The sequence below is a fragment of the Lissotriton helveticus genome, chromosome 9 (assembly GCF_964261635.1).
Source record: "Lissotriton helveticus chromosome 9, aLisHel1.1, whole genome shotgun sequence".
Lineage (NCBI taxonomy): Eukaryota > Metazoa > Chordata > Amphibia > Caudata > Salamandridae > Lissotriton > Lissotriton helveticus.
Window position 1 is genome coordinate 621,988,150 of NC_136070.1, and position 14,888 is coordinate 622,003,037.

The window sequence follows — 14,888 nt, forward strand, 5'->3', positions numbered from 1 at the left end:
GCATGGGCTACGACTAATATGGATAAGATTCCGTATGCCGTTATAGGGATATTATTGATTATAGCCGAACAAGGGCATAAAATAGAAATATCGATTTAGGTTCCTAGATAAAAACACAATAATGATATCCTATTGAGTCATCAAAAGCTTTTTTCTGGCACTGAGAATTAATATCCCAATACAAAAGCATTGCGAGAACTCTTCTGTTTCACCTCTGTCTTTAACTGCATCATTCATTTGTATCACCTCATTGAGATCGAGAGATAAGCTGGTATGTTCCCATCAGCATAAGCTAGTTCCGTTTTTTTTATTGTTGATATTTTTATTTATATTTATTCATAAAGTTTTATATTGCGCGAACATGACCCTTGAAGGTATCAGAGCGCTTTACATAACACTGTTCAGAAACATTAGAAGGTAGAGGGGGTAATATGCATACATGATATACAGTGTCTGCTTTAAAATGCATGTAATATGTTAAAATCTCTCTATGTGAGCTAGGGCATATGTGAGTGCCTGGGGTATATGCCGACCTGTAATCTCTAGGCTACAAGTTCAACTTCCAGTAAAATGGCTCTGTGATTCCTTTTGCTCAGATTTATTTGTACTCCGCAAGGTATATGTTTGTATCCTTCGATGACCAGCTGGGCATTTTACTCTTTAAGGGCTAGCAAAGTAAAAACATTTAGATATGGTAAAAATAAGAGTTGTTTCCTGGATGGCATTCTAAGGCTCAAGACCTTTGATTATCTGATCTGCTCTATCTCTTATTCAAGTTTAGAATTAGATTACATTAAGGCCTGCACAGAAGTACACTATAATGTGCATTGATGAGAAAGAGAGAAAGATAGAAACAAAGTAGGGAGTGGGGAAAAAAAGAAACAAATAAAAAAAGGAAGACAGGCAGGAATGAATAAAGGAAAGGACGACATAAGGAGGGAAGGTAGGTAGAAAGGAAGGAAGGAAAGGTGGTATGTAGGGATCTGATCAGGGGAAGAGGGAGTGATGAAGGAAATAGGAAAGAAAAGACAATGGGTAATACTAAGTCAAACTAACAAACCCCACAACGATTGAATCACTCAGTACAATGAACTGTACACTCTAGAGTTCAAGGTGCCTTTTGGTTCCCATGGGACTAGTGACAGCAGTTACTGTCTCCATCACATTTATGGGATCTGTGAGAACACTGCTGTTAGAACTGGGGGTCTCTAGTTGGCTGAGGTAGGTACCTTAGGCCAAATAGGGACCCTTGCTTCTAGTCAGGGTAAGGAGGGACACACTCTTAGATAACCCCTGCTCACCCCCTGGTAGCTTGGCACGAGCAGCCAGGCTTATCTCCAAGGCAATGTGTAAAGTATTTGCAACCACACTCCCAGTAACACAGTGATAACACTACAAATGGACACCACACTGGTTTTAAAAAAAATAGCGGTATCTTTATCAAAAGGAATACGATGAGACCAAACAATAGAAATCCAACATTTGCGTATTCGTAATCTTTCACTTTGCCGGTTATTAGGCCAGCAATCACTTATAGGTTCTTGCGCTATTAATGAGCAGTTCATAATGATCTAATGCACTCCTAATGCAATGTTATGCAGTACGTAATGCAGTTTGTAATGTAGTATTAATACAGTCCTTAATGCACGTACTAATGCAGTTCGTAACGCAGGAATGATACGATTCGTAATGCAAGAATAATGCAATTCGTAATGCAAGAATCAGGCAGTTCGAAATTTAAGAATAATGCGATTTGTATTGCAAGAATCAGGCAGTTCGTAATGCAAGGAATAATGCGATTTGTAATGCAAGAATTAGGCAGTTCGTAATGCAAGGAATAATGCGATTCACAATGCAAGAATCAGGCAGTTCCAAATGCAAGGAATAATGCGATTCGTAATGCAAGAACCATGCAGTTTGTAATGTAAGAATAATGTAGTACGCCAATCTGCGCAGTCAACTCAGGCCCCCACTAGGCCCCAATACCAGATACAACGATCATAAGCTTAAACGGCCGGCCCCGGTACTGCTGGGCAGGTACGGGCCGCTCAGGGACTCAGCACATCTAATGCAGTGCAGCGGGAGAGAGTTCAGAGCACTCCTGTACTCCTCCTGCACACCTCCCCAGGCCACACATGCTTGCTGGACCCGACCGGAGTCCAAGCCTTACCTGGAGGGGGGGTGTGCTCTGCCTCGCGCTCTTTCTCTCTCCCCGCTCGTCGGACGAACTGCTGGGCCCCGATGACGTTGCAGCTCCATTGTTAGGCGACGCTGTAACCGGACGCGTGGGAAAAAGTTTTTAAAAATTCAGTTGGATGATGTAATCACCATATATCAACTAATTGAGTTGTTTTAAACAGAGATTTTTAAGTTAACAAAGCTTTGGGTCGGTTATATTTAGCTTGTTATGATCTATCTAAAAAAGGATCACATCTTAAATTAAAGACTCCTCCAATAATAAGTGGAACATTACCTAGTTTGAGTTTCTCTTTGGTGAATAAGGACCAAAATTTGGACTCATCATTTGTTGGCTCATAGACATTAATTAAGTAAATAGATGTAGTATCTAATTTAATCAAACAATAATTTTTTGACCTTCTGTATCTGAAAATGTACTCAAAATTTGAAAATGTAAAAAAAAAGAATAGCCACTCCATTTTTCTTATTAACTGCAGGTGAAGATACTATACCATTTTTTCTTCATATATGATAAACCTTATCATCAATATGTGTCTCCTGTAAAAACAATATATATATCCGTTTTAAGACTTGCAAAATAATCTAAAACTTTTACACCTTTAACGGGATGTCATAAACCTTTAACATTCAAAGAAACAATTTTAATATGATTGAAATTAGCCTTATATTAATATAAAGCATGCAGAAAAGGATAGAACAAATAAAGATGGCACATTACAATTAGCTCTATATAAGATAAATAGGGAGTAAAGAGAAAAAGACAGGGACAAACATACATAAGATACCATGAAAACATAAATACAATGTTAGCATCACACACACACACATGACCAAGAATAACGCACTGGAAAAGAGTGCCCATATAGCTAATCTGAAAACAGGGGCAAGTTGAATTTTATAACAAAACCTAGACAAATTATCCAGAAAAAATGAATAAATAAATAAAGTCAAGTATTTGTAGCATTTATTTCCATGGACACTGATGACAGTTGGTCCAAGAAAGTATGTAAATCTTCTGGTCATTGACAGGATTTCGAACCACCATCTTTCCAGATTCTCACAGTAGAAGGATCGAAGAGACAATATTTGAAACCAGAAGAGCATAGTTGTGGTCTCATCTCAGTAAATTCTTTATGTAGCGGGGCAGTTTCCTTGGCAAAGTCTTGGTGTATGTTGATTTTATTTCCATTTACCATTAAAGATGGAATTTCTCTAGCTGCTCTTCTAACCATCACCAACTGATTATGGCTTTGAACTTTAAATATCAGTTGTCATGGTTTGCTCTGCCTTCTCCTTCGTTGACGATCTTGAGCAGATTCCTCTCGGTGAACAATGATCACAATCCCTTTCACCATGCAGCTTTCTTAGCTTCAAGAAATTCTTTAGTACATTGCGGCCTCAGTTACGATGACTGCTTGGGCCACAAAAAGCAATACAGCAGCGTGGACGATGTTTCACGCTGTGGGGGCAATGTGATCACGGGGCACCTTGTAAACAGTACCACGGACTACATGGCAGTGTGCAGGAGTGCGTACAAATAGCCAACGCGGCCTCGCGGCGTGTGTAGCTGCTTTCACCTGGATCTTTGCTCCATGCCACACCAGCCAGCAAAGAGGACGCTGTTTCAGGGGACTACACCTCCCATTATTTTTCATGCAGGAGCACGTACAAATAGCTAACGCGGCCCTGGGGCATGTGCAGCTGGCTTTACCTGGGTCTTTGCTCCATGCCAGCCAGCATCGAGGACGCTGTTTCAGGGGACTACACCTCCCATCATCCCTCGCGCAGGAGTGCGTACAAATAGCCAACGGGGCCCTGTGGCGTGTTTAGCCCCTTTCACCTGGGTCTTTGATCCACGCCAGCCAGCAATGAGGACGCTGTTTCAGGGGACTACACCTCCTATCATCCCTTGCTCAGTAGTGCGTAAAAATAAGCAACGCAGCCCCATGGAGCGGGACGCGCTTGAGGACATGCCCGGAAGAAGCCTGGGCCAAGGGCATGCCTGTCCACGCCCATCGGAGCCCGAAGGAGGCTGGGCTGGGCCCTTCTCTAACACCTTGCGTGGTCCAAAAAGGTACTGTTTGGTTTTCTATTCCTCTCTGCTGTGTGTTCTTTTAATATGGGAAAGTGTAAAGGCTGTGTGGAGAAGGCGGGGGAGGCTCTGTAGCAACGCATGATGCATTTTTATCTAGAGCTACAAGCGTTCTCACCCATGAAATTGAGTTAACTTAAAGGCGCCTGTCAATGGAGCCGCTTCTCTTTCCATCGAAGTCACCTTCTGGAGCAACTTTGGGAGATTCTTTGAAGTCTGTCCTCCCTGTTTGACAAATTCCAGTTCATCACTTGCTATACCTGAAGAGGATGCAGAGTCCCTCCCCCAAACTGATACATTACCAACGGACCTTCAAAATGTCCCCCCCCCCCGCTTAGCGGCGTAGGGCAGCTTTATCCAATATCACCAAACAGACTAAACCCACTAAACCACTTGCGTCACAAAGTCAAGGAGCATATAACCTAATGCCCCCATATTGATTCACAGAACACCTGAAATTACTCAAATGGCAAATACTCTGCCTCTGCAATCTTCCATCAATGAGGATTTATGGGCAGAAATAAGTAAAAGGATGATGATACTCTTGGACCCAATTATAACCAAGCTAACCCAGATCGAACTGTGGTTAGCCAGCCTAACAACATCTAACATATCTCTCCACTCTATTGCTGAATCCTCCAGAGCGCATCCTGGTAACATACCCGCATTTGCATCTCCAACTCTCCCTAGTGTGTCTAGATCTATCTCATCTGCACCACCAAGGACCAACACACCTACCCTGGATACCCAGGCAAACGGGCCGTCTCCTATAACAAGCGGCCATGAAAATCCACAAAGGGAGGCTCAAAACCATCAAGCCACGGCACGGGGAGCATACGCCCAAAAGAGGAGATCTCAAGGACATCTCACCAGGCTCTTGGTATATATGGCACTCGCCCCCTCCCCCAATTGTACTCCATCTTCCACCGGAGGCTTCCCACCTGGTACTGGTTCTGGCCAATGTACCATCCCTCTGGGAAAATCAGTTGGAATCAATGTCACAATTGATGGATAAATGCATTCACTGGCTTTTCTATAACCTAGGGAACTCGGAAATGACTAACCACTACCTGACAAACACAATCATCATGGCCAGGAAAGTGGGGTGGGTGGGCAGTTCCCCTAAGACAACTGGGGGGGATTGCATGGTGATGAATTTCAACAGCACTCAGACGGCTCATCTTGTGCAAGTAAACCTGCATAGGCCTCCGCCTGGGAGTACTCAAATTACACCATTACCATTGCACCACTTTTATAAACAGGTTGTAAATCCAGGAGCAGGGAATAGGAACAGGCAAAGGCTAGGCCGTCCCTCCATTAGATATGTGGAGGGCCCTATTGTTCCCCAGGGGGTAAGGTTATATAACAGATTTGCTCCTCTTTCCGACCTAGAATCCTGTGACTAAAAAATCATTGCTCCCTGGTGAACCAGTTACGTTAGCTGGTTTACCAAATGGAACACAGGCAATACCTTTGATCACCACCACCTAGTGTAGTAAGAACAATAATAAGATCACCTTAGCATCCTGAAACGTGGCAGGAATTACATGTAAAGTGGACAATTAACAGTGGTTCAATTTGTGGAACTGGATTGGAGAATATTTGTTTCCAGGAGACCTGGGCAAAGGAGCCGGTATTCTTCCCTGGTTTTCATACTTTTCATAATCCCACAGTGCCCTCTTCATCAGGCAGAACAAAGAGGGGAATATCACCCATGATCTCTAATACTATCACAGTCCAAATTAGACAGGCTGGCCCCCCCAAGTACCCACTTCCAGGTTTTTTCCCTTGAATTCAAACACGAGAGACCGTGGGTCTTAATACATTTTTATAATAACGAATTTGGGCAAAATATGAATAAAGTAGCTGAAGACCTAATTAGGGAGCTGGAAAATGTACTCAAAGTAAGAAAAAGGTATACCACACATCATCTGGGTGGGGAATGTTAACACTCAGCCAAGCAAATATACTGACTCTAAAGTGTGTGGTTTAATGGACCCCCAGGATAATCCCCTCACTCACTTTTTCCACAATGAATATGGGGACAACCTGAATAACTTTCTGTACCAAAGTAGCTTGGGTATATTTAACAACACTAAACATGGCCAGATAGGGGCAACTTTCAGGCGGGATTCTCAGGTATCAACAATTGAGCTCTTTTAGCTTCTTCATATTAAGCAGTAAAGTGGCCCACTTAGAAAACTAATTTACACCGTTCAGCGATCATACTATCCTCCTTAGCTCCTTAGATATTCCTTGTCAGGCAAAAGGATACCAACAGGTAGCAGATAACTTATTGTTATCTAGGAAAAATGGATACCAGCTAAAATGGGCATGGGGAGAAAAGCTGAATCTGGGTAATAAAATAATAGCGCAAGTAAGGGAAGACATCACACACTGACTGGTTGAGGGTACCATGTCTCCACACGTAGTCACCCACTTTATAGCATTCCTCACAAAAATAAAAATGGCACTTATTCACACTTAATTGCTCAATTTGAACCAAAGAAGAGGATGGTTTGATCATGAATGTTCGACAGCTCGGGCAGTGCTTTAGAAGACTCTTAAAGCCCACCGTAGAGATCCTGTAAAGCTCAATTTGTTGCGAAGTGACTACAAACAGGTTAGGGAAAAAGAAAGAAGGAGATAAGGGGAAAGCCTTGGAGTGACCTGGAGCAAGCTGCGTCCTCGGGCAGCAACAGGGACTTTTGGAGGGTCATAAACGCCCCTTATTTTAAGGACTGTAAGGATTCTTTATTGATGTCTCACGTGGATAAAGAGGATTGGGTGACTTATTTTGAAAGCATCGGTGGCCTCAAAAGTACTCCACCCCTAGCTTTGGCTGACCCTGCTGAAAGGCCATTGGGCTCTTTGAAATTTTCACTAACAGAAGTTAGAAAAGGGTTGGAGTCTTGCCCACCAGGGAAAGCCCCGGACCCTGATGGAATCCCAATAGATCTTTTCCAGCAGAATTATGATTTGTGGGTCCCCTTATTAACAAATATTTTTAATAGGATAGCAGTTGAGGGTTCTACACCATCTTGGAACCAGAGTATAATTGTTCCTTATAAACCAGGAGGGGGATAGGGGATAGGCTCCACTAAGAACTTCTGCCCTATTTCCTTTCTGGATACCACAACAAAGCTTATAGGCCGGCTTCTATTAGCTAGATTGGATGACTGGGCTGAAGAAAATAGCATACTGATTCATGTGCAATATGGGTTTGTCGTGGAGTGAGTGTAGCGGGCCGGAAAAGCAGGCGAGGAGGCCGTATATAGTTGGCAATATTCGGTCTTTATTACTGATGTACAGCACAGATAGTCCCAACAGGTCCAAGGGGTAGCACCGGCGATGAAGACAGAGGCGCTGCTTCTTCTCCTCTTGATGTCCGCGGACGGTCCGGATATATTCCGATGACGGGGAGGCTCCCAGGAGGACCGGAAGAGAGGAAACAAACAAGGGACCGTTAGTCTGATCGAGTAGACCGAGAGTCTCAACTGTACACCTTCACCCGGGTAGTGAAAGAGCGGGGTCGGAAACGGACAGTGGGGGAAGGACGGTACCGGGAATAAGGAACACAGGTCAGGGTAATAGAGAGGGTGCTGGGGTGGGGTGTGCGAGTAACGAAAGGGCTTTCTACAGTGCAGTGCTATATACGTATAATACAGTGCACGGGTAGTGTGACTATAATACAGTGCATGGGGAGTGTGACTATGGAGAGGGGGTATATATACAGGGGCTTTAACACGAACTCCTAGTGAGTAGGGATAAAGGAGGCAAAAGGCACTCACGCGGTCCGCCGTAACTCTCCTTTGAGTTACGGCCGCTCTCCAGCCACCTCCAAGGGACTCCACCACTCCTCCGTCCACACTTCTTCCTCGCACGTCTGGTCACCTTCACTGTCTCCAGCCAGAGGGTCCTGCCACGAAACTCCGACGCCTTGTTGTGCTGAATCCGGGCTTTTATCCTGTGCTGACTCTGCCAGGGGGGCGGGACTTCCGGGGTCAGCTTGGTATGGTTCCTCCCTTCCTGTTGCTCGGGTTGGCTCCTGTGGGAGAGAGAAGGGCGGGATTTCGTTGGTGATGGAGGTTGCTCGGCGTCCTGTATCGGCGGTGGCGTGTCGGTGAGTTAAACTCAGTCCCGGGGGTGTCGGACAAGGCATGATAGGGGGGTTTTGGTCCTCGGGGAGGGGTTTACGGGCCGTTCCATCACAGGGTTCCAGGGGGGAAGGGGACGGTGGACCAATGTTTAAATGTGTTACTTTGCATTGGCAAGTACACGAAAGCGGGGGAAAATTATATAGCATTTATGGACCTCTCCGCGGCCTTTGATTGTGTTTCCCGCCAAAAGCTGTGGCTTATGCTGGAAGAGATGGGGGTCGACTCACTGATAATTTGCTTTATCCGCCAGCTATATGCCAATGCCTCTGCTTCTGTTCGGTATGGTGCAAATGGGGAATGTTCCCCCTCATTTAAAATTGGGAGGGGAGTAAAGCAGGGCTGTGTCCTCACCCTGTTTCTTTTCTCCATTTAAACTAACGGATGGAGGCCACCCTGACTCTAGCCCCCGGGCCATCCCTATTTTTGACAACAGGCCACCACCGATATTGGCGGATGCAGATGACGCGGTCCTGATTGCTAGGACAGGGGTGGGCTTACAGTCTCTTATAACATCATATGCCTCATTTATGGCTTCATTAGATCTTAGAGTAAATGAGGCAAAAACATGTATTGTCATAGCAGGTGCCAGAAGAGGAGAAAAACACCCCCAATTCCAGCTGGCCACAAAGAAACTTGAAGTGGTAGACTCCTTTTCCTACCTGGGGGTCGTATTTAACAAGCACCACTACTGGAAAAACCTGGTTGTGGGAAGAATCTCTCCTATGGAAAGGAGACTACAGGCTATTAAGGGCTTTCCAAGAAAACTGGGAGCCAGTCCTTTGGACACAGTTAAAAACATCTATTGTGCCAAAACAAAGGCAGTGGCGATGTATGGGGTGTGCGTGTGGGGGATGATTAACGCTGAACCTCTCCACAGAATTGAAGACACCTTTTTTAAAAATCAGGTATTCTTACCCCAATCACAATCAAACTATACCTTACATTTGGAATTGGGGTTACCCCACTTGCTTGATTCCATTAGATTGGCCCCAATTCTGCTTTGGCTTTCGATCTGGCCTAGGTCCACCATTGATTTAACACAACTTATTAGCTGCATGAGCAGGATTAGTTGGCTCAGCTATGTAGAGGCTGAATTGATTGTAATAGGGCAGGATATTTTATTTAGTGACCCCGCACTGTGTATGAAGGTTTCAAAGAGGAAAATCATCGAGCTATACCACAAACAAAGGGCGGTAGCTGTTCACTATCTCATCCCTGCAAGAGTGTGCAACAGTTTTCATATCTCTCATGCATTACTATAGCTCATCATAGATTCATCTTACTACATTTCTGCCTGAATTATATCCCTCTGATGTTAGACCTCCCCCTGTGACAACCATTCTTCCTAATCGGACCCACACATAGGGCCCCATTAGGATGGCGGGTGGATCGCCCTCGCCGGGCCTGTGGTAGCCACCGCTGGCCCGGCCGGTGCGATTTGCCCACCATCCATACCTAAAAGACCCCCTGCCACATTAGGATGGCTGGATGGTCCGTGGCAGACGGAAAGACCGTCTGCCGCTTTTCTGCCGGTCGACTCGTCGACTGGGCGAAAAACATGTTTAATATGGTGGCGGTGTCTACAAGACACCGCCATCCATATTAGAATGTGAGCACCGCCTGCCACAATGCTGGGAACAGGGGAAGCCACCGCCATAGTGGGGGTGGTATCATAATTGCAGGTGCAGGACCGCCGCACGCCTGGCGGATGGTCCCGTATATCATTACGGTGGCGGGCGGACTTCTTGTCTGCCCGCCATCGTAATGATGCCCAAAGTGGTTTTTTGCAAGTTTTATTACATTGAAAGGAAAACTATTATCTTCTCGATTTTAAGGCACCATAATTTTACCTAATGCAGGGAGGAATTGTATTTCCTAAAAGCACTTTATGACCCCTTTGTGAGCTTCTCTGTAGCCTGTTTCTTGTGGGCATGCATGAGAATGCGGGAGAACTGGGACTCTCTCAATTAAATTGCTGGAAAAATTGAAATTTTGTTTCTACTTAAAGGGTGGGAGCCCTAGTCACGGGAACTGTTTGGTGCCTATGGTTGCCCCATACATGATTTTAAATAATATTTGCACTGGTAGAGTTCACCTATGGAAATATTCCCTTTGAATTGATCTTTTAAATGTTTTAAACTGTGGTTTTTATCTAGATCTTTTTTAACACTGTCGTATGATTTACTTGATGAATTGATGCTTGTATGATCTGTTTTTATAAGATATCAAATAAAGTTTAAGAACTGAACTGACTCAATCAAAATGATAATTGCTCCCAAAATATTATATCTTCTTGCTATGTTACCGACTCAATAACCTAGGTCATTTTATAAAACTATTGATAAACATTTTTCTAAATGTATCTGGAATAAGAAAACTCCTCACATTAGTTATAATAAATTGAATATGATAAAATGTAATGGGGGTTTTGATTTACCTGATTTTTTTCATTATCACAAAGCTTTTATATTAAAAACGAAATTCTATTTGTTTTTCTCATTTACAACTCATTAACCCTCCCACATGGCTTCTTATAGAGAAAGGGTTAATAGCACCATTTCCTTTATCTACTGTATTAACAATGTCTAATACATCACCATTACTTAACCCTTTAAGTGAGCCCGTCGGCCATGAGCTGTTGCGAGCACTACCTTGGTAGTGCTGCGCATGTCCGTTGGCCGACGCGATCCCACCCACTCAATGGAACGCTCCCCACCGGGGCAAAATAGCCGCCAAGGTTAAGGGATTAATAAATCTGTCATTTTAAAATCCACTAAACTAATTTTCCATGATTTAGATTTGTTACTTCAATCTCCTGCCTCCCATACCTCGAAAATTACGTTATGGTATAATGTACAGTTAAAACTTTCCGAAACTGTTCAATTTTGGAAAAGTTGGATACATAATGGTATTTTCTTCCTCAAAGACATATACCATAATAATGCCATTCTCTCATTTAATGAATTGGAGCAAAAGTTTGGTTTACATTCTTCTACTTTTTCCAAATACGAGCTTTTAGGTCATTCTATTTTAGATTCCTTTTCTGGTAAATACCCCTCAAATAATACTTCTGATTCATAGGTTTATATTCAAACAGTAACTACCTCACCTAATGCTGTATCCTTAATCTATAAGAAGATGTCTAATTTTGAGGGGAAGTAATATTGGTATGATTTCTAACTTCTGTAAAATAGAATTATCATTATCAGATGATATTTGGCAGAAAATCCACTTAAATCGGGTATCAGGATGGCTTTCTGTGTCCTTACATCAAACCAACTCTTTTATTCTCTTTAACTGTTTATGAACTCCACTAAAGTTAATTAAAGCTAAGCTTTTGCCTTCTTCTATTTGCTGGCATTGTAATTTACATGAAGGTTCATTAAAACGTATGCTTTATGAATGTAATATATTTAAATTTTGGATGGAGGTTGGGACACTATCAAATGGATATTACATTTTTCAGGAACAATTTCATATACCACTTTGATTTGTAAATCTGCATATTTTTCTATAAATATGTCAGTTCTAGAATCTAAACTTTTAGAATGTCTAGTTTTAGCAGCTTTTTAATCCATTACGGCTAATTGGAAAGATTCTTCCTCATTATCAACACACACATGATAGTCATGGATAGTGTTTACTAGAAGGGGTGCTAGTCTACCTTTATCTGATGTTACTCATAATAATTCTGTATATCATACATTTTGGAAACCAATTGCTCACTATGTATCTACTCATTTTTAATTCATTCCTTTTTATTCTATTGCTGTCTTTACTTCCATATTTATAAGGTTATTCATGGTTATAAATAGTAGCTCTATTCTTAGGTTTTACGTGAATAATAATTTATATTCCTCCCTTGTTTCTTTTAATCTTGCGTTATTATTCCTATTTCCTATATATGTCAGACGTTATTTAATCTCTGTGTATAGGAACTGTTATTCCATTGTTAATATTTTGAATGATCTTGTATAAGTACCTAGTTTGAACACACAAAATAAAAGAACTGTACCCGATATTCATGCAATAACAATCCACATCTCAATCGTAATCCTAAAATGGCCACTCCTCTTGTGGTATTAACAATCACTTCCTATTTTTATATGAAGCAAAATGGCGAGGGCAAGGCTTCCACCTGCAACTGCACATGTAGGGTCTTAAGTGGATGCAGGAGGGCTACACCCACAACATTCTCACACACCTTATTGATGCAGCAATGTGTGGTGTTCTTATGCAGAGGTGCTCCATCTCCCAGCTCCAATTCACCAAGATGCACCTGCAGCTCTTGACTCAGGCACAATCAGTGCATGACTGCTGTGGGGCAAATCCATCTGATTTCCAACTCAGCTCTGGCTGCTGCATTTTGCATTGAGAGCTTGAAAACAGCTCTGCTCCTGCACCTATGCTTGTAGAGATGATTTTGATTGAGGTAAGGTACCAGAAGGATATCCGGTGCCTCTCACCACTTTTACAAAGACACAGCTGCACATGTATTAGCATAATAAGAGACAAGCTTTATTCGGGTGCTCAGGATAATCAAAGCTCAGCAATGTCTTGTCAAAATTAAACATTCCATGGTAGCATTTAGATAGCATAAAGGAGAAGGATGGTGATAGCAGTAAGGACAACAGTAAGGAAGCTAAGTGTAGCACCCATGTAGACTTTTTCAATGGGCATTCTGCCTGTGGTGTAAGAGAATAGCATAGGGCACCATTGTCTGATAATAGGTACTTTCATGCACATTATTCTGGCTTTTGTTTGCTCTTCTGACAAACAAAATTCTGATCTTCTCCTGCTGTGAGCTGCCAGTCCCCCTAGAGTGTATTTGTTGGTCTAATCAGTGATACCAAGGCGCCTAAAGACATTGTCAATGCTAGAGTGTATTTGTTGGTCTAATCCACATTACAAGGTGAAAAATGGAGATTATCAATTTTAAAGCCTACACTATGAAATATGAATCTAGTGGTGCTGCTTTCCAGGAAACATATTTCCAGAGTCATGATCTTAGCTTCTTAAAGTAATGTTTTACGTCCAAGATTAATTACAACATTTCCGTGTCTTTTTCAGGTGTCGTAATTACCAATGGAGAGCGCTGGAAGCAAATGAGACGATTTTCGCTCATGACATTAAGGAATTTTGGTATGGGAAAGAGGAGCATTGAGGAGCGGATCCAGGAGGAGGCACAAATATTGGTGGAAGAGCTCAGAAAAACTAAAGGTACTACAACTGGCACAGTACTTAATATCTGACCTAATCCAAACACTATCTCATACATACACACCTTACCAACACATGTGCAGGGAAATTAGACATAAACTTCAATTTAACTTGGGGAATTAGTCCTTTGGTCCTAAACTGTAAGCGGTAGAGTGAAACTGGGAAATTACATGATTGGTAGTATGGACAGCATCTATATGTATTTGCCTGTTTTATCTAACCTCTTGCTTAAGCTTCAGCTAGAGGTGACAGCAAATGTCTTTGAAAACATGTGGTAGAGCTATTCGGTTGCTCTCCAAGAACCTTCATCGTATCACACTGGCAGCAGGTGGTGCCAGTACTTGTGAGCATATCAGCACAGGGCCCTAGACACCCCATCCAACTGTTGTGGGACATGCCAAAGAGGTATCAGCAGATCTCCTACCCTTTCAAATACAAACAACAAGTAACATTCAATTGGGATGCTTTTATTTCAGATTTCAACCGCATCCATCACTAAAGTCAATGCACATTATACTGAAGGACCTGAAATAGGGCTGCCATGACATATTGATATACTTCAATTGTTTCATGCTCTAGGTCGCTTTGCCCAGGGAGAAGAAAGCACTGTTATTTGGCTGCAGCTTGTGGGTTGATTGAAAGGATGCCTATGTACTTTCTGAAAAGGTCCTCTAAATGTATACCTAGTTCATCACCCTGTTACTACATATACATCATCTACTCACTAAATGAAATGGTAAAAAGTAAAGGGCTGAACTTTGTGTTGGGCTATGAACAGAAAACAATGTTTTGCTAAAGGGTCTATTTCCTATAAAGCCATGTACATTGGTAGTGGTAAGGGCCTGTTACCTAAGGAGGAGATACAATAAAGACAGAGAAAATCCTGCATGCGTCTTCTTTGTAGGGAATTAGTAAATTTTGCAATATAATGTCCAGCTAAACGTAAGTAACTACTGCTAGAAAAATCAATAACTTGGCTATAAAAAGAGCAGTGACTTGACTTTCAGACTCACCCTTTTCTGTGGCAAACGACTGTCGCATCCTACATCACTGTGTGGGTCTACTGGTGCCTTTTGAAACATGCGTGCAAGGTGGTAAGCTAAGATTGAGTCTGAGGCTGCGGGGAGCTTTGTGAATTCCAAATATGCCTTCTCCAATTGATATGATGTGGCAAGAAGGACTAACCAAAGCTATTTATTTCCACTCCAATCTAATCA

General features: G+C 42.6%; 1 protein-coding gene across 1 annotated transcript in view; it reads left to right on the top strand.

The window, feature by feature from the left end:
* Positions 1–14,888, top strand: part of LOC144781697 (cytochrome P450 2C16-like) — a 428,936-nt gene that overhangs the window by 124,899 nt on the left and 289,149 nt on the right. Inside the window, exon 3 of the mRNA XM_078660674.1 lies at positions 13,522–13,671. Coding sequence (XP_078516800.1) covers positions 13,522–13,671 — 150 coding nt within the window. The remainder of the gene's footprint in view (positions 1–13,521; positions 13,672–14,888) is intronic.